At 31.3% G+C, this 20491-nt stretch overlaps 3 protein-coding genes and 1 long non-coding RNA gene across 4 annotated transcripts; 3 read left to right on the top strand and 1 right to left on the bottom strand.

Annotated features, from left to right (window-relative positions):
- Positions 1–475: 475 nt before the first annotated feature.
- LOC149890667 (uncharacterized) lies at positions 476–3087 on the bottom strand. The gene is made up of 3 exons (XR_016451343.1): positions 3015–3087; positions 1245–1359; positions 476–980 (listed from the first exon to the last, which is right to left on the bottom strand). It is a non-coding gene; the product is annotated as an uncharacterized LOC149890667 (long non-coding RNA).
- Positions 3088–3509: 422 nt separating this feature from the next.
- LOC149890668 (dopamine receptor D5-like) lies at positions 3510–4692 on the top strand. Its single transcript, XM_090081945.1, has 2 exons — positions 3510–3524; positions 3696–4692. The coding sequence occupies exons 1-2, from the start codon at positions 3510–3512 to the stop codon at positions 4515–4517; spliced, it is 837 nt and encodes a 278-aa protein (XP_089938071.1). The 3' UTR covers positions 4518–4692.
- Positions 4693–14739: 10047 nt separating this feature from the next.
- On the top strand, positions 14740–17082 carry LOC145191988 (E3 SUMO-protein ligase ZBED1-like). Its single transcript, XM_090083520.1, has 2 exons — positions 14740–14850; positions 14999–17082. The coding sequence occupies exon 2, from the start codon at positions 14999–15001 to the stop codon at positions 16163–16165; it is 1167 nt and encodes a 388-aa protein (XP_089939646.1). The 5' UTR covers positions 14740–14850; the 3' UTR covers positions 16166–17082.
- Positions 16166–16969, top strand: LOC149890669 (E3 SUMO-protein ligase ZBED1-like). Its single transcript, XM_090081946.1, has one exon. It carries the CDS (start codon positions 16166–16168, stop codon positions 16967–16969), a length of 804 nt encoding a protein of 267 aa, XP_089938072.1.
- Positions 17083–20491: the final 3409 nt, after the last annotated feature.

Raw genomic sequence — 20491 nt, forward strand, 5'->3', positions numbered from 1 at the left:
CGCCCCTTTATATTCGGCGCCCTGGGTCATCGCCCAACCAGGCCCTACCCTAACGCCGCTACTGTATATGTATGTATATATATATATATATATATATATATATATATATATATATATATATATATATATATATATATATATATATATATATATATATATATATATATAAAATGTTTTTTTATATTTTACTATCTTTTATATTTTAAGCTCTTATGTAAACTTGTGAAAGTATATTTTATTCTTTTAAAATACTGTATGCTATTTTGTTAGATTATTTTAAGATTTCACAACGTTGTAGTTATTTTTGCAACGCCATAAAATAAAGCTCAACTTTAATTTTAATAATAAATTCAAGTATTTTTGTATTTGCTTCCAGGAAACAATGTAATTTTTTCTTTAATTAACACGGTATTTTAACAAGAATACAATTTATATACTTAAAAAATTATTTGCATTGGAAAATAGTTTTATCGCGATGATTTTTTTAAACTTTACAAAATCCCGCTACAGAAAAAAAATGTGATCGTTTGATTTTGAAACATAACAACACCATCCTCAAAAACCAAGGGAACTTTAAAATAAAATGCTTTTCCATGAAAGAAAAACTTTTAAATTAGTTTAAAAACAGTTTATACTATTTGTTTATAAATATTGGAAACGTGTTTAGTTCCATCAATCAGACACTTGTATGGCAGAAGCAAGCAATTCATCTTTCAACAAGACGGGGCTTCAGCTCATACAGCACACTCAATCAAAGAATATTTTTTGAAAAAAAAGTTCAATATGATGCCCTGGTACCCTAGATCACCAGATCTCAACCCAATCGAAAATATTTGGTCTTGGATCGACAATCAACTGACATACCACGAAATTCAATCAACTCAGCATTTAAAGCAACTTTTGAATGAGTACTGGCTGAAGGTACCTCGCGTGATGTGCATGAAATTAGTTGAATCAATGCATAAACGAGTTTATCTTTGCTATAAAAACAAAGGAGGACACTTCAAATAATAATTTCGCTTTTTTTTTCATTTTTTGTTCGAATGTTGCAACTCGTTTAAACTTTTGTGCTTCTTATTTTTCCTCTAAGATTTTTTGTAATAGCTTTTTTCTAACTAAATATTAAAATTTTTATAACATGTTCATATTCATTTTAAAGCTAATTACTTTTTCTTTAATAAATAAAAAAAATTAAGCCGATATCATTTTACAGTTTTTCTTTATTAAACAAAAACCAAACATACTTGATAAAAATTCTGCAATCGTTTAAACTTTCGTGAATAGCTGTATTTTTATACCACGGCTGTTTGTGCTGCTCTTCACCGTTTTAATATTGTTTATTCTACAGATTTCTCTGATCTGAAATAAATAGTAAAAATAGTTATCAAAAAAATCAATAAGTAAAAAGCTTACCTTAGTTATACTTCACAGTGTACTTTACGGTATACTATACGCTAAACTGTACACTAAATTGTTAGTATACCGTACACTGGCGATCCCTACATACAACGTTATCTTTACTTAACCATGTTTGTACATTGATACAGGATACATAAATATACATATGTGAGCACAGCAATATGTTAATTTAGATAAAAACAAATAGTTAACTACAAATTGGGATGTTTGGTGGCAAGTTATAGCTACACATACAGTCCCCTCATATTTTAAAGTTACCAACCTCCATTAAGTCTGTGTTTATAATGTAACACTATGGATTCATATAGGTCTATTGGGAAACTAACAAAAACACATAAATGTCACAGCTTTACACTACTCTTACAGGCCCTTCCACCTTTACAATGTGGTAAATGCAAAGAAATGATCCAAACAATATTTTTGTGTCATATTTTAATTTTTTCACGTGCTCGTTTTTTTTCTTTAACTTCTTTTTAAAGTGGAAATAAATGCTTATCAGAAATCTTATTTTTTAACAGCATTTTTACTTGGAAATAAAAAGCTCTTAGTCAGGCAAGTTTATTTGTTAAAACTGGTTCCTGTTGACCAGTGATCTGAAACATTACTATTTTCAAGTGTTCCTATTCTCGAGCTAGTGTAAACCAAATAATCTGAATTCGGATATTCGAAAACGAATAATATCGATATCCATTCTCTTGTTTTTTAGGAGACTAAGCAAAACCCATGTATTCATTAAAATTTTAATACAACCGATATTCAAACAACATTCAAAATTATCGATTGTTCAGTGCTTAACACATACCATATAAAAGGAAAAATAACTTGTTGCGATTTTTAATTAACGCCAACAACATTAACCAAGGAAGGTATTTTAAAATGTTGGGAAAGGAACGACGATACTGAACAACGAAAAAGGAAAACAAAAATGATAAGGAGGACGACAATTATATATCGTCTAATTTGAACAAAAATGAAGATCCACTTAGAATGTTGGTTTTTATGGAGCACGAGTAGCGAAAACGCTCGCGCAATGCTGGAAGGTGAATTTGCGTTTACGCAACGATTGTATAAATTTGTTAAGTTGTTTGTAAATGGACAGAGCGAAGTGAGCGCCCATAAAGAAAAGTATTATTTTTACATTCTAAATGAAAGTTTGGCGAACCGTTTGATCAGAACTTATGATGATGTTTTACGAGTCGCCTGTTTTGCAGTGTTTTGTTTGCAAAAGGAGAAAATGCTTTTCATTTACCTGAGAAAGTTGCAATTACGGGTACAATGATGGATAACATAGCAGTAAAAGCGTTACTCGAATTGTCAATTCTAAAGTGTTTATTATACACCAACCAAATAAATTTTTTACCACCGAAGCTTAATTGTTCTTTTTCATGTTTTCACTATTATACAACTCTTACACAAACTGACGTCCAAATATGTACTATTCGTATTTATAACATATTAGCACGATTGTGTCAAGGTATATTATGAAAAAAGTTGACACAATAAAAATACTAAACATGTCCCAAAGTTTCTTAAATATAATAGCACACAATAAAAAACTTTTTACTAAAAAATACTCAACATGTAAACAAAGTTACCTTCGCTTTGACTCTTAACTTGTTTTTCAACTACAATTTTATGACTACACTATTATTCACGTTGTTCTTATTTAAAGCGGATTAGCATTTTGATGCGGTTGCGTGCCTTTGTTAATCCTTACAGAATAACGGGTACACGGTACAACAACAAGCCATTGTTGCCATCCTTCTTTTATACTAAACATACGTACCAACGAAAAACCAAGTAAACATTGGACATCCTTAGACTTCCAGTGGATGAAGTGGAGTGTACCACCATTTAATAATTTTCCAATCATTTCATTGTTCTCAATCAGTTTAATATTGAAACCAGATTCCACTCTTTTCCGTCCTGCCTCACTTCTCAGAAATTATCTCTCGTTTTTTTTTAAAGAGCTTTGACCACACCCTTAGGAAGGATATTTTTTACAATATTGTTAACTGGGTTTTCGACAACAAAACTGACTTTGTACACTAAAACTTTAAATGTTGTGAATACTTGACTCGCATTTATTCATGAAAATCGATCATGTATTTTACAACAGGATTTTCCTAAACTTTTCCTTTTTTCAAATAAAAACCGGGAAAGTAAGGACAGTAAAGCCGTGGTTGATTAAAAAATGTTTTTATACTAGTAACTGGTTATGAAAAAGTTCCTTTTTTTTTTTTTTTTTTTCATATAATAAGTAATAATTTTTTTAGCCATTTACTCGAAATTTAAATTGTTTAGATTCCAAACTTGTTAATGAAGAAGTATACAAGTACTTTATTGCCCTCGATATACTTTGCGGAACAACGTCAATATTGAACTTAACGGCAATAAGTTTAGAAAGAATGTTCGCTGTTAAATATCCGACACGTCATTTTAATTTATCTCCTCTTCCAGTCATTATTGCAATTGCAGCTACATGGTCTATTGGATTTACGTTAACAGGTGCGAAATTCGCTGTGACGAGTAAAAACAGCTTGAGATGCTATACTGCATCCATATTTGTTCTTGCGTTTGTTGTTCCACTAATTATAATTGTAGCTTCTTATTGGGTCATATTCTATTGTGCCGTCTCAATGATGAAAGATAGCAGTAACCAAGATGGCAGAATTAAACGTGAGTTACGAGTCGCAAAAACTATATCTGTGATCATTGGTTTATTTCTCTTTTGTTGGAGCCCATTCTTTATTGTAAATATGACTTTTATATTTTGCGAAGGAGATCTTTGTACAAGGCTACCATATTGGTTAATATCCGTTACAAAAATTATGCATTATAGCAATAGTATGATGAACTTCTTCGTATATGGACATCGAAGTCCGGACTTTCGGCGATCATTTCACGCATTCTTTAAGTGCAATTTAAGTATTTTACAAAGTATTTTACAAGAAAGAGTACGCTCGTTTTCCGAAAGTATAGGTCGAACACGAGCTGCATCTTTCAGGAGACATCGAGAAAGCCAAACTGAAAACTGCTACAGCGACGAAAAAAGCTTTAGAAAATTTTCTATAAGCACTAAGCTTATTTCTAAGTGATTTATTTTAAATAGTTTAAATAACTTTTGATGGTTTTTCTGCAACCCATTGAAGTAAAAAGTAGCTCGCAGAGATTTTACGTACAATTTGCTAATACCGCATGTTATGAGTTTTACAATATTCATTTTATTACCACCCTCTTTATTTGCACCATCCGTATGTATGCATGCATGCATGAATACATGCATGCATGTATGAATACATACATGCATTTATATGTGCATGTATGTATGTATGTATGTATGTATGTATGTTTGTATGTATGTATGTATGTATGTATGTATGTATGTATGTATGTATGTATGTATGTATGTATGTATGTATGTATGTATGTATGTATGTATGTATGTATGTATGTATGTATGTATGTATGTATGTATGTATGTATGTATGTATGTATGTATGTATGTATGTATGTATGTATGTATGTATGTATGTATGTATGTATGTATGTATGTATGTATGTATGTATGTATGTATGTATGTATGTATGTATGTATGTATGTATGTATGTATGTATGTATGTATGTATGTATGTATGTATGTATGTATGTATGTATGTATGTATGTATGTATGTATGTATGTATGTATGTATGTATGTATGTATGTATGTATGTATGTATGTATGTATGTATGTATGTATGTATGTATGTATGTATGTATGTATGTATATGTGTGTATGTATACGTGTGTGTATGTCTAAATGTATATCTATATCTATATATACATATATACATGCACATATATACATGCACATATATACATGTACATATATACATATACATATACATACATATATGTATACATATACATATATATACACATATATACAGTGGCGGCGTTAGGGTAGGGCCTGGTTGGGCGATGGCCCAGGGCGCCGAATATAAATGGGCGAAATTTAGCCTTTTTTTGTATGGGGTTCAATTGAGCTAGGGGCGCCGTAGAAATCTCTCCCAGGGCGCTGGTAGTGCTAAAACCGGTGTAGCGTTTTTAATTTACTGCCATTAAAATTTTACTGTGCAGCAAAATTCCAACGTTAAAATTTTACTGCGTAGTAAAATTTCAACGTTGGAATTTTACTGCTATCGTTATTTTTTTACTGACTTTTTTAATATACAGTTTTTGGCATTTATTTTTTTTTCAAGATGTACAAAAATATTAACTTTCATGATATCAGGAAATACTTGAATGACAAAAAGTTTCCTGTAGGTGTAAATGAGAGAGGAAAAAAGGCAAACTTTAAAAGGCAAAGTAAAAACTTTGAAATTATATAAAACATTTTTTAGTTCTAATTATTGTTTTTATTTAAATGTCTAAAAACAAACTTTTGCTTCTTGAAGGTGATTGTGGTAATAGATCGAGAAGAGCAACTAAACATAGTTAAAGAAGTTCATGAGGGTCTAGGAACTTCAGAGAAAGCTGTTGCATTAGCCAGTTACCTTGGTATTAATGCTGTTAGAAAGCAAACATCTTCAAGATTTTTTTGGCATTCAATAGTGGAGGATATCACAAAGCATATAAATCAATGTGACATGACAGCTACTCAGCAGCATGTTACCTCGGCTTACCATCCACAAACCAATGGCCTTGCAGTGAGACAGAATCAAACAATTAAGAAAGCAATCATTAAGGTCTTAAATGAAAATGTTGAAAATTGGGTGTCAGTTTTAGACGGAATCCTTTTTGCTCTACGTGTTAAAGTGCATGATTCAATAGGGTACTCACCATTTTTCCTTATATATAACCGACAACCCTGCCTTCCAATCGATGTAAAATGCATAGATAGACTCAATGATGATGAATATAATCCTGTATATGATAAAGAGGTTTTACAAAAAGCTTTTGAAATGAAAAGAGGAATTGAAGAAAAAGCCATGAAAAATATCGTTTGTTCACAAAAGAAACAAAAAATTGACTAAAGCGTGTACACGAAATAAATGTGAAAGAATAAGCACGTCATTTTTTTCAGTGGTTGTATTAAAATCTTTTTAATTTTTTTGTATTTTGTTTACAACGTGTTGTGGTTACAAAAAATATGTTAGTTTTTGGATTTAACTTGAAATTAGTTTTAAAAATGACAAAAGAAGAAGACGTAAGAGAAAAAATTATGCACAAATATTTCCAAATCCTAATAGTAGCAACAATTCGATAGCAAAATCGTTGTAAATACATCCATACACCGTTAGTCGTGTTATTCAACATTTTTCTCAAACAAAATCGATCAAACGCAAATCTGGTGGTGGAAGAAAGGAAGGTTTTAAAGATATAAAACTAGTTAGAAAACTGGTTATCAGTTTTAAGAATAACCCAAGCCTTTCACTCAGGGAACGTGCAAAGATATATGGAGTTTCTCATAGTTTCGTTGCAAAAGTTAGAAACAAACATGGTTTTCATTCTTTCAAAGCACAAAAAGTGCCCAACCGTTCTGAAACCCAACAAAAAAGTGCAAGAACCCGCGGCAGAAAGTTGTATGACAATTTTATTTCTAAAAATTTCTGTTTTATTGAAGATGATGAAACTTATATCAAGTACGATCATCAACAAATTCCTGGTGCTGTTTATTATATTGCCAAATATAGAGGAAAAGCAGATAAGAAATTTAAATACACAAAACATGACAAGTTCGCTAAAAAAGCTTTGATTTGGCAAGCTATTTGCAGTTGTGGCAAAAAATCAGCACCTTATATTTCTCAGTCCACACTTTCTGGTCAAATATATGTTAAAGAATGTTTTCGAAAACGCCTTTTACCTCTCATTAAATCACACAATAACAGACCTGTGTTCTGGCCTGATTTAGCATCAATTCATTATTGAAGACTAGCTATGGAATGGTATAAAAAGAATAATGTGGAATTTGTGCCTAAAACAGAAAATCCTCAAAACTGCCCAGAATTGAGAGTTATTGAAAAGTACTGGGCTATTATTAAAAGAAAAATGAAAAAAACAAAAAAGCTTTGCAGAAACATTAAAGATATTAAAATATCATTTAAAAAAGCATCAAACAGTTTTGATTCTTATTCTGTGCGCAAGCTTATGGGTACCACTAAAGCAAAAGCTCGAAATTTTATTAGATTCCCACAGGAATAATTAATTTTTTTTTTAATGTTTGATCTTCTTATATTATTGTATTAAAATTATTACTTGGTTCGAAATAAAAATTGAGGAGAACTTTTTTTTAGTTGTTTTTCTACTTTCACATTTATTTCGTGTACACGCTTTATGACAGAAAGCATGCAACAGCTCAAAGTATTGCGTTGGTCAGAAAGTACTTTTAAGAAATCTTAAAAGAGATGATAGGAAAGGTGCAAAAATGACTTTCTCGTGGCTGGGTCCATATGAGATTCTTGATATTTTATCAAATTCTACATGCTTATTAAGGAACAATAAAGGGGATAACACATTGCAAAAAAAATATTCTCTACATCATCTTAAACCATTTATTGAAAAGGAAAGTAATTCAAAAATGTCTGAATTATCTTCAGAATGTGGTGATAAAGATGAATTTCAACGCCACCTCAACCTAATGAAACATCCCTCCAAAGATATTCGCCAGAAAATTGCTGAAAAACTTGCTCTCAAAATACTTGTTATGCCAGATCTTATTGATGGAAAAGAAAATGATGTACCTTTGAAAATGCATGCATGCAAAGCTGATGGAAATTGTTTCTTTCGAGCAATTTCGTTTTTGCTGTCAGGTTCTGAATGTCAACATGTATGTGTTCGCGATCTAGTTGTGAAACACATGACAACAGAACCCTGCTCCAGTCTCTTATCAGGATATTTAGGTGATGACGTGGGAAGTTATCTCGCCAAAAGTGACATGGCCGCAGATGGTATATGGGCTACAGATGTAGAGATTCTTGGTACTGCAAATCTTATTGGAATTGATATAGCGGTGTGGTCATTCACAGGACAAAAACTAACATGGCTAAATATCCAGCTTCCACTAAACTTGATCAACTAACATCTCATACTATTCTTTTAGAAAATAAAAACAATAATCATTTTAATGCTGTTTTGTCACTAAAGACTTTAAAGTGAGAAAAATTTATACTGAAATAAAATGTTGTTGGTTCCACTTGTTTTTCATGTTATTTTAGAAGTATATACAGTCCTATTGGAAGTATATCTGAACCCATTCGTCAGATATATACGTCAATAATTTATGGCCTTCAGTTATTGGTAAACTTATTTGATATATGTTCCTAAATGTAAATTCTTCTAATGCTAAGAATAAGGGAGAATGCAAAACTTTACATAAAAAAGTGAATCAAAATCTAGCCTGGAAAGTAAACTATCATTTCATGTATGCATTAAATAATAAAAGTTTCATAGGAAGAAAAATTGAAGTAACCTAAGTTTTATAACACATGTATATTTTTACCCGCTCCTCCCACAAACTTTAACTCTCTTCTTTTCTTGATGACAGTAAAAAAATAACGAGCGCAGTAAGTTTTTAACATTAAAATTTTACTGCGCAGTAAATTTTAAACGTTAAAAATTTACTGCGCAGTAAAATTTTAACGGGGTAAAATATTAACATGACACCGGCACTTAATATATACACACACAACAAACATATACATAATTTATTTAATAAACATATTTAATGTTTCTTTTTTTTAGAATATTATCTTATAAATATTATTTTAGGTAGAGAAAAAGAAAATGTATATGAATTTATTTACATAATTAAGACTGTACAAATTATATATTTTAATCCAATTTTAACAAAACGTTTCTTACAACAAAATCTTTTAATACCAATCACGCGCAGAAGTAGTAGTTGTATCGTTAAAAAAGTGCCGAAGTAGCTGTTACATCCTTACAAATATCGTTAGCAGATACAAGAGATACAAATGTTGAAGCAATAAAACCATGTATCTTTCAGCTAAAAACTGATTTAGCTTTGTTTAAAAAATATTCAACATATTTACAATATTCAATATTAAATGACAATTTTACCTCTGGACAAATTAAAAATTTCAAATTATTCACCAAGATGTACAATAAAAGTTGTACAATAAAACAACTTTTCTTTTTTTGTGTGTTTTTGTTCTTTTGATATCCTTTTTTTTTTTTTTTTATTTTTACAAAACTCTGACGTACTAATGAAATGATAGAAACTCATCTAAAAAATCTAATATTTCCTTAATTAAGTTAATTTGTGTTAATTTTTACAAAAAGTATAAATTGAGAATTGACATGAACATAATTAACTAACCCACCCGGTATAAAACAGGTGCATTCTGCTTTGAAAAGTGAAATTAAAATTTTAATTTTGATTTATTTTCCCAATCAAGAAATTACGCAAGCAGACTTAAAAACGAAATTTTAAAACATAGTTTGCAACTGGTTCCTTTAATGTTCTTTTCAAAATTACTCCAAAAGCAATAAGGGAAAATGTTAATATACTTTTGATTCGCCCAATGCAAAGTTTTATACGAATCCTATGCATCAGACAATTGTAATTAGTGTTAAAACCTTTCATCGCAAGAACTGATATTTTGTCACAAAAAATAGGAACTTTATGTTCCATTTTGAAGTTTGACCATTCCCTCTATTTATTAGATAATTTAAAATTTTTTAAATTTGTATATGGCTACAACATTCCGTTTTAACTACCGCACTTCATTAAGACAACACTCAATCTTTTTTACAAAATATTTATATTTTAGGAAAGGCATTTCCTTTTGCTTAAAGCAGCAGCGGTGATAATTTTAATTGTTAAGCGCAATCGGAAACCGATATCTGAAGGGAAAAAATCGAAGGTTCGTTTTTATATTGATATAAAAAATTCGATTAACAAAATCGATCACTCTTAAAATCCATGTAAAATTCTTTTTCCATTTTTGTACTAACTACACAGTAGAGAGTCACTAAAAAACTTCCTGTTTTTTTATTTTTTTTGAGGCAAAAAATTTTATTTTCGCAAGCTATAAATTTATAAGTTATAAATTTATAATTTTTATTTTGAGTAACTTAGACCAAGCATTTTAACAATTTTTTTTGTTCTTCTTTAGTTTTGGTATTTAAACTTTTTTTTTTATTTTTAGGTTTTTAATTTTCACTTTTACTTTCACAGTCATCAAACAAATCTAGATTTTTCTTCCAGTAATTGGGGATCCTTTTCGTAACTGGCAAAGGCCTCTCAGGGTTTTCTGTTGGTTTTTTAGGAAAACCTGCTTGTGCTTGGGTTCACTCAGATGGTTTCCTTTTCTTGTCTTCTGTCTCTTCATCACTTTAATTGTCTCCAGCGCCTGTTAGTGTTTTGATAGTATTGTACTTCTGCAACATTTTTATCACATTTTTCTGTATGATTTCTTTCAACAGAATCTAAGTGCATAAAACTATCCTTGATGAATATCATGATTTGTGTCACTTACTATTTTTCCTCCTCTTGTTCTCTCTCTAATTGTGCAGAGCTTACAGGAAATCATAAATTGGCAAGTGAAGACAGGAGAAGGTTTTTTGTTTGCATCAACATATCCTTTACTCAAATAGGTTTTAAACTTTCTTTTCAGTGGTGGCTCACTTTTTAAACTTCTCTCTGCTGCCTCTCTCTTTTCTCTTTTTGTTCATTTGTTTGCCTAGTGGCCATTAGAAACTTCCTCATGAAAGGATTCAAATTGTCTTGACTACTGGAGTTGCTGCTCTCTAAGCTTTGAGATGGTTCCTTTGTTAACTGTGGTGCTACTGCCTGTTCCTCCCACTATTTGTGTGTAGATTCATGGATTCTTATGAGAGAATCTAGGTGCTTATGAGAGAATCTAGGTGTTTTGATTGGATCAAGTCCTTCCAGGAAGTAATCTTAAATTTTTGGTCAGAAGAGCTTCTATGACATGGAATCTGTTCAACCATTTCAGCATGTAAAGTTTAATTCTTGCATTCAACTCTTCAAAGAATAAGTTTCTTAATTCTCAAGGGCTAGTTGCATGTGTGGAAAACAAACTCGCTGTTGAATTTTGTTGCAATAATCCTCATTTGAATATTTGATTCACAGATATTGCTAATCACCAAATATATTGTAAGTGTCTTGTCTGCCTCCCATGCCTTTAATGTATTTTTCAATGCTCTGAGGAATTCAAATAGCCCCACCATTAAGCGAAGCTCATTTCTTATAGGAATGTGTTTATAAAAATGTCCTTTAATAAACAGCCAGAGGTTGCTTTAGCCTGAATACTTTGAACTTTCATTTCTAGTTTTTCCCTCGTTTTGCAGATTGAAGACAGTATCACACAACAATACTCCATACTTGCCCTTCTACACATTTTTTCCAATTCTCTTGAGTCAGCACCAATGTGGTGAAGTCTTTAGTGCAAATTTGTAGTTTCTGAAATTCGACTAATGTTGATGTTTGCTTTTGTTTTTAGTCTTGAGATGTGGTATTGAAACCCATCTGTTTCAACAAATTTAAAGGGCAGATTGTATAAAGCCAGAAATATCATAACATCTATATCAAATTCTAGTCTTCTACCTTTTTGTGGGTTGCAGCCATGTCCCTCTTAACAACTCAAGGGGTGGGATTGGCACTTGTGCTTGTATTTTGGGCTTCTCCCCTCTCAGCAGCCATTTCTTAAAATTGCTTTTTGTTGCTCTTGCAACATTTAATTAAACTTGTTTGTTCCTGGAAAAAAATATTTTTTTTTTATATCTAGTAAAACACATTTCACATTTTCAAAAAAATGTGAAATGTGTTTTACTAGATGTAAAAAAAAAATTTAATAAAGCTTTTATTTATAAAAACGGCCTTTCATTGAAAAAATTCAAAAAAAAAAGTCGTTTCGAAAGAAATTTCATTTATTAACTGGTGTTGGTATTGTGAGTAGAAATTTTTAGTTGTTTTTTTTATTAGTGTTGTTACGACTTTGAAATTATTCGAATGTCGACTAAATCGATTAATGTATTTTTCAAAGTCGACCAAATTCGACTAATACATTTTTAAAATCGACTTAGTCGACTAAAAGTCGATTTAGTCGAAATACTTGAAAAAAAAAATTTTATCATAATCATATACTTTAAAATTGCTTGACAATTTAGTTTTAAGATGCTATGAAACCAATAGAACTTAAGAAGAGAGAAAACATAAAAGCAATGTGGTATGTAATACTGCTATAATAACACATGCTGTTGTTATATCAAGAGCATTTTCTTTGTTGGATTTTAATTCATCTGATCTCTTAGATGAATTAAAATCGAATAAACAAACAAAAATTAAAATCACAAAGTAAAGTAAAAAAAAAACACAGATGGGCAATTTATATCATTTTTCAAAAATTAACTTATTTGAAACGATTTTTTTTATTTTAGGAAGTACGAATATGTTTTTTTTTGTGTTTTAGAAATTTTGTTAGTCAATAGAAACCTAACTATTGAAATAGTGCATATAAAACATCAAGGGGTTGGCGGTGGTGGTGTTGTACCATTAGTACCATACAAATTTTGTTCTTGAAATTTTTTACTGTTATATAATATTAAGTATTTTTGCTCAATAAATATTGCATATTTTGAGCATAACATAACTAATTGACATAAACATACATGAATGTACATATTTCAAAATAATTTATGTATGGTAGGCTGCAAAACATTTTGAACATAATGGAACGTCACATTCCGGACAAATTGTTTTTGTCCGCTTTTGTATTTGGTTTTCCGCACATCTTCTACATCTACGTCTTGTCGTTCCTTCCGCAGGAGGATGTGGAGATACATTTTCCAGTCTCAATTTTTTCATAGATGGTCTCTCTCTTGACGATGAACATTGTACAGCTGCGGTTTATCTTCCCACATTTATCATTTCGTCCGCCAGCTGAGCCAAAAATTGCTTCAAAGGAATTTTGTTCTTTGTGGCCTCCTTATGTATTATCCAACCATTTACAAGGGACATCATAAGTAGAGTGCGCCAAGTTCCCGTATTTACGGGAACTACGGGAGCGGGATCCTGTTCCTGCTTTTGGTATTTAAAATACGGGAACGGGATCCTGTTCCCGTAATAAATAAAATACGGGAACAGGAAATTCCCGTTCTCGTTCCCGTACGTCATTCGATGTTACGGGGTTTTCCCGTAATTATTATATTATAATATATAATATATAATATTTTCATTATCATTATCATCATCATTTTAAAAATATATATTTATTTTATTACATTTTTAAAAATCTTTAAAAAGAACATTTTAGTTTGTTCAGTTATTTCCATTGGGTTTGTCTTTTGACATTTCTTCAAAATTCAAAGTGGAAATTAGCCCCATGGGCATTATATCCAAGTGTAGACTTTAATTTCCACTTTGAATTTTGAAGAAATGTCAAAAGACCAACCCACTGGGAATAACTGAACAAACTAAAATGCTCTTTTTAAAATTATTAAAAAAGTAATAAAATATAATGAAATATAATTCTAATTCATATATATATTTATATATTATAATATAATATAAGAAATACGGGAAAAGCCGTATTTTTAAAAGTTTCCCGCATTTTACCAAGTTTCCCGCTTTTTTACGCGATTCCCGCTATTTTATGATTCGCGCGCATATATTCCCGTTTATTTTAAGATTTTAAGATTTATGTTATAAATTTGGTACTAATACTAGGAACAAACTACTATAACTATAAGGTAAATATATATAAATATTATAATAATTTAAAATTATAATTAGGTTTAAGGCCTAATTATAATTTTTTTAAGTAGTTTACTGTCTTCGTTTCTTTGCTAACTTTCTTCTTTTCTTTGCTAACTTTCTTCTTTTCCTTACTAACTTTCTTCTTTTCTTTACTAACTTTCTTCTTTTCTTTACTAACTTTCTTCTTTTCTTTACTAATTTCTTCGTTTCTTTACTAATTTCTTCTTTTCTTTATTAACTTTTTTCTTTTCTTTACTAACTTCTTCTTTTCTTTACTAACTTTCGTCTTTTCTTTACTAACTTTCTTCTTTCCTTTACTAACTTTCTTCGTTTCTTTACTAACTTTCTTCTTTTCTTTACTAATTTCTTCGTTTCTTTACTAATTTCTTCTTTTCTTTATTAACTTTTTTCTTTTCTTTACTAACTTCTTCTTTTCTTTGCTAACTTCTTCTTTTCTTTACTAACTTTCGTCTTTTCTTTACTAACTTTCGTCTTTTCTTTACTAATTTCTTCTTTTCTTTGCTAATTTCTTCTTTTCTTTGCTAACTTGCGTCTTTTCTTTACTAACTTTCTTAGTATCTTTGATATCTTTCTTGTTAATTACCTTATTTTCCTTTGAATATAAGTTATTAGTTAGAATTAACCTTTTTTCCTTTTTTTTTTTTAGGTACATAGCTTTTATTAAAGCTCCCCTGTGTGTGCAAGTAAGTTTACTGTTTATTTCTAATTTTCTATCTTTTCTTTGCTTTTTTTGGTTGATATCTTCATTGCTTTGCTTTCTTTGGTTGTTATCTTCATTGCTGTCCTTTTTTTTGCTTTATTTGGTTGCTATTATCTTCTTTTTTGTCTAAGATGGGTAAGCGATCTCTTATTTGGAACTACTTCATCAAGATCGATGAGAGTGAGGCAAAGTGTTCTGAGTGTGATAAAGTTTTAAAGACTAACTTCTTCAGTACGACTGCTTTGATTCGACATCTTCGTTCTCTTCACCCGAGGTTGTATATGGATTACGAGAGAGAGAATACTGAGTCTCTTAGTCTTCTAATAAATGATCCTTCTGATGACGACTCCGATATTGAAAATCCTCAACCCGGTCCTTCAAGAGGTAGGGGTACTCCTGTGCGAAAGCGACCTTCTAGCACTCCTGCTGGTGCTCCTTCTCCAAAGGTTCCTAAGCTTGGTATGCGTCCTCAGTGGCCTGTTGATCATTTTGAAAATGTGCGTCTTGTTACGGAGGTTACTAGGTTTGTTGTCGAAAGTGATCAATCTTTTAGGATTGTCGATCATCCCTCTTTTCTTCGAATGATGCGACAGGCAACCAAGGGTCAGTACAATCCAGTATCAGCCCGTCAGGTGTCCCGTAAATATATTCCTAGGTTATATGCTTTCATGAAGAAGAAGGTTTTAACACTAATTAACCAGGACAAGCCTGATATGGACGGTGTTGGGTTCACGAGCGACATCTGGACTTCAAAGACAAATGCTTCCTTTCAAAGTCTGACGCTGCACTACATTGACAAACATTTTGCTATGAAACGTTTCATGCTTCGTCTCGAGTCCTTCCCAGAGTCACATACAGCTGAAAATATTTGTTCAAAACTTTCGGTTATCATAGACAGCTTTGAGTTTGGTAGGAATGTGTTTAGGTGGGCCATTACAGATGGTGGTGCTCCGGTGGTTAAAGCGGTTAATATTTGTCCTGAAATCAACACTGGCCTCCGATGTGTCGACCACACTATTCATCTCATCGTCACCAAAGCACTAGAGAAATGCAAAGGTTGGTCCATAATAAGTAAGAAGGTGTCTCGTTTGGTTGGTCATTTTTCACATTCCGCCAAGGCTACTGCTGTCCTCAAACGAATTGCAATAGCAGCTAATTGCAATCGTACCACACTTGTGCAGCGTGTTGTCACTCGTTGGAATTCTGACCTCAGACAACTTGAGTCAGTTCTTGATCTTTATGATTCGTTGCAAACAATGGCGGAGAATGACACTTCTTTGGACGAATTTCTTCCATAAATGGGTGATAAGCTAGTCATTTCTGCCCTTGCCAATGTCCTCCAACTTTTTCAGTGTTTCTCTGATCTTGCTAGTTCTGATAAAGGTCCCACACTCCACGTCGTCATTCCTGAACTTATTTCAATTTCTGCAAAATTGAACACTTTGACCCGCTCCCCGCCAAATGAGATAGTAGGTGAAGTAGGTTGGGCGTTGAAGGCTGAGTTGGATGCGAGGTTCCCCGACTGTGGTGTAAACACAGTTGAGTATGCTGTCGCACATTTTATGGATCCAAGGTACAAAGGTGTTGCTCTCAAGAAGTACGACAAGTACAACGCCACACGGGATTTAGTTGTTCAAGGACTCCTTATGTTGACTCATGGTGATGGAAGTTCCCCAACTGGCACTCCAACACCCCCTTTGGTGATAGATGAGGATGAGGATGATCCAATGGCTGCAATGTTGCGTGAGTCTTATGGACCCAACCCCACAAAACGTGGTCCAGAGTCAACTATGATGGTAGAGGTCAATTGTGAGGTAGATGTCTATGTTAAGGAACCAGTTGTCCCTCGTAATTCCAATGTCCTGGATTGGTGGAAGACTAATCGTAAGAAGTTTCCATTTATGTCAAGGTTTGCAAGGAAAATCCTATGTGTCCCTGCCGCATCGGCAACCTCTGAACGAGTATTCTCCACTGCTGGGAACATCATCTCCGAACGAAGGACCAACCTTAATATAGGAAACATTGAAATGTTAGTCTATATGAAGGAGAATTTCAGAGAGTTGGACAGGTTAGGCGTCACTGACTGGCCAGGTTTTGCTTGAACAGTTCCATACTTCTATTTTTTCTTTTTTTTCTATTCTATTACTATTTTTTATTCTTCTTTATTCTTATTCTTTTTTGTAGTATCATGATTTATTCTTTGTAATTTCCTAAATCTTCTATGTTGTTAAGTTAATAAATTTAAAAAATAAAAAAAAATAAATAAAATAAATAAATAAAAAAAAAAAATAAAAAAGAATCCAAAAAAAAACAAACACCTAAACCAAAATAAACCACAAAAAAAAAAACAAATTATATAACCAGGAAAAAAAAATAAAAAAAAAACCAGGAAAAAAAACCAGGAAAAAACCAGGAAAAATACCAGGAAAAATAATACAGGAAATATTAGACGTTCCAGGTGAAAAACGGGAACAGGAACGGGATTTTCCCGTTCCCGCTTTTTAAAATACGGGAACGGGAATTCCCGTTCCCGTTTTTTTTCCAAGTCCGGGAAATGAATCCCGTTCCCGGAAATTCCCGCTTTCGTTTCCCGGAAAACGGGAATTGTCACAGCCTAATTTAAATGCCAAATAATTTTTTTTTCACATAGAAGGTGTTGATCGTAGCATCTTCTGATGTAAATAGCATAGTAGCATCTTCTTTATCGCAGCATCTTCTGATGTAAAATTGTCTTACATTTTTAAGATTCTTAGTGAAACTTGAAAAAATTTCCAATTTTAAGGTATTAAACGCCGTCACCCTACCGTATTTATCGCCGTCAACTTACCTTATTACCGCCGTCACCCTACTGTATTTTTAGATTCAATATTAGGATTTCTCAAACCAAGGAAAAGAAATTTTTCAAAGATAAAGGTATTAATAACATTCCCACCCAAATGTCAGCTGCAAGGGAAATAATTTTAGCTTAAATGAGAAATAAAAATCATGATTTAGATCAATAAAGAAAAATAACTAAATAACTTATAAACATAATAAATTTTTCTTATAAAAGAAAAATGTTTTTTTTTTTATAGTTCAATAGATGGAAAGCATATAGTAACTATAGTTCAATAGATGGAAAGCATATAGCTACTATAGATTTAGTTAATACTACTATCTGGTAAATCACTTTTTTTTTTATCTGAAAAAATTTTACACCCAGATTTTTTTATATCTTTTAGAAAACGCTTTTAAATGCCTCTGTTTATTATAAACCTTACCCCCTTTTTAGAGTAGGGTTATAATATTTTATCTGAGGTTGAGTTGAATCGTGCACTTACTAACTAGATTCGAGTCTAGATATTAGAATGTATAAAAATTATTAAAAATGACGTTTGTTATATCATTTTTTAAATTATTTCTGGAAGAATATTCTCATTAAAAGAGTATTTGAGTTGATGAGGTTTTTCATTTATGCCTATCGGTCACGTAAAATTGTTATAAAAACAGCAACAACAACAAAAAAATGCTTTGTTTATTTTTCTTCGTAATTTTTCTTTGTAAATTGTCATATAAATTTTTTTGTGTCTTTTTCGAAAACTTCTAAAATTCTATTTTACAAATCAAACAATTGTATATTACAAAATTAAAAGAGAAAACTTTTCACTGGATTACGAAAAGAAAACCATCAAAGAAGAAACAAAAAGCTGATCTCACTCGATTTTTTCTTAAAAGAAAGGTATTTAAACGACTGTAATTGTCAATTCCGAATCGCTTCTTTTTTTACTCCATTTTATTATCTTAAGGTGGCTTCACAGGAAATGTTTTTTTTTTAGTAAAATAACTTAAATCTGTTCTAAAATCAGTTTTATAAATTCAATTTAATGAAAATAACAATAAAATATAAATGCTTATTGAAAAAAAAAAAAAAAAAAAAGAGGACTTTATTTATAAAAAACGCATAAAAAAGCATATATTTATTTATTTTTCAAAACACGATTAAACCAGAATGGCTAATTAAAACAACTCGCAACTTTGCAATATTATTATCTGATATATGAGGTAGAGGATGAACTAAGATCAATATATAAAAACAAAAACATTTCTTTTAAGTCCCTAAAAACTGAAAATTGACTAATTTTTAGGGGGTTGGGTTCAAAAAAAGACTTAGCATTCAATAAATATTCATTCAATTATCAAGATTCTAGTTCATTCTCTACATATATATGTATTGGACAATTAGGGAAAATTTGAAGGTCTAAGCATTTTTTAATGTTGAGATATCGTGTTTTGAGTTTATAAATTATGTTAAAATCTTCATTTTTAGATATAAGGCAAATAAGTTAAAAAAGTTTTAAAAACATCCCTTTTTGTAGCTATTTTTTGATAATTGTTCTTGATCTTTATCAATCCAACCTTTCCTAATTCCTCTCAACTCTTTTCTTCTTTTTTTTTTTTTTGGTTGTCCTTTTTTCACCATATTTGTAACAGCTTTCGGTCTTTTTTTACTGAACTGGTTATTGTATTTTTTCCAAAGTCTAGATTTAAATGTTTAAATACACGATAAATACCAGATGAACCTTCATTAAAAGAAAGAACTGCTGAGTTTACTCCCATTTCAAGAACATCTGCCTTTACATAAACATTTTTAGGACATCGGGACCAGATGATATTATTTAGTCCTTCATTACAATTTTGAGTTTGCCCATGAAGACATTTTTTCAATAAACTGTCATTACTCAATTCATCAAAGTCTTTCTTAATGATTTCATAAATCCATTCAGGCAAGTTTAATTTAGGAGAATAGTTTTCATCTGCATCTGCATTTTTACTTTTTTTCCACTTGCACCAGCTATCTGGACCGATTGGGCAAAGAATATGTCGATGAGATTTGTCTTCAAAATCTGTATAATGGCGCAAAACAGCTTTTATGTTTTTTTTCATTTGATACACTTTCTGTTCATCAGTTAAATTTTGTTTTGCAGCTGTTTGCCTGATAGCAATACCAAAAGCATTCTGTAATGTATTTACACTTGCTTCAGTTAATCTCCTTTTTCCAGACAATTTTTTATTGCCATATGACACTTTGCGTCGACTTCTCAAACGTGAACCTATTCTTTTTTGAACGTGTCCAACACATTCTAATTTTTCAGGCGTAATACTAAAAACATCATATGGTTTGCTTGCAACAACATCATTAAAAGAAGAAGAATCACCATCTCCTAGATAGTATTTGTAAATTAAACCATATTTCAAGAGAGAACGAGAGAATATATCAACTGCACCAGCACTCTCCATGGCTCCTGAGGACCTAGTATGATTAAGACTACATTTGTGCTTTGCTTTCCATGTTTCATAAGCTGCAGAACCTTTATTATTTGCCCAAATTTGACAACCTCTACAATATTTACTCAGTACTTGTGTATCTAAACATTTTCCTCCACATATGGCTGTAACAACGCCATTTAATGAAGAGTGGCCTCGTGTTTGCCAAGAACCATCAATAGCAACTTGGACAAGTGCTTCTCCAGAGTTAAGTTTTTCTTTTGACTCTTGCTTAACATTAAAAGCAGCCTCATTCATTGATTGTTCTGAAGCAACTTTGTACGCTTCTTTAACGGTTTTACTTATATTGTCAAAAGCAT

This window comes from Hydra viridissima, unplaced genomic scaffold (assembly GCF_058129835.1).
Source record: "Hydra viridissima isolate aposymbiotic clone 2 unplaced genomic scaffold, HvirCarnegie_v1 scaffold_3, whole genome shotgun sequence".
In the NCBI taxonomy this organism is placed as follows: domain Eukaryota; kingdom Metazoa; phylum Cnidaria; class Hydrozoa; order Anthoathecata; family Hydridae; genus Hydra; species Hydra viridissima.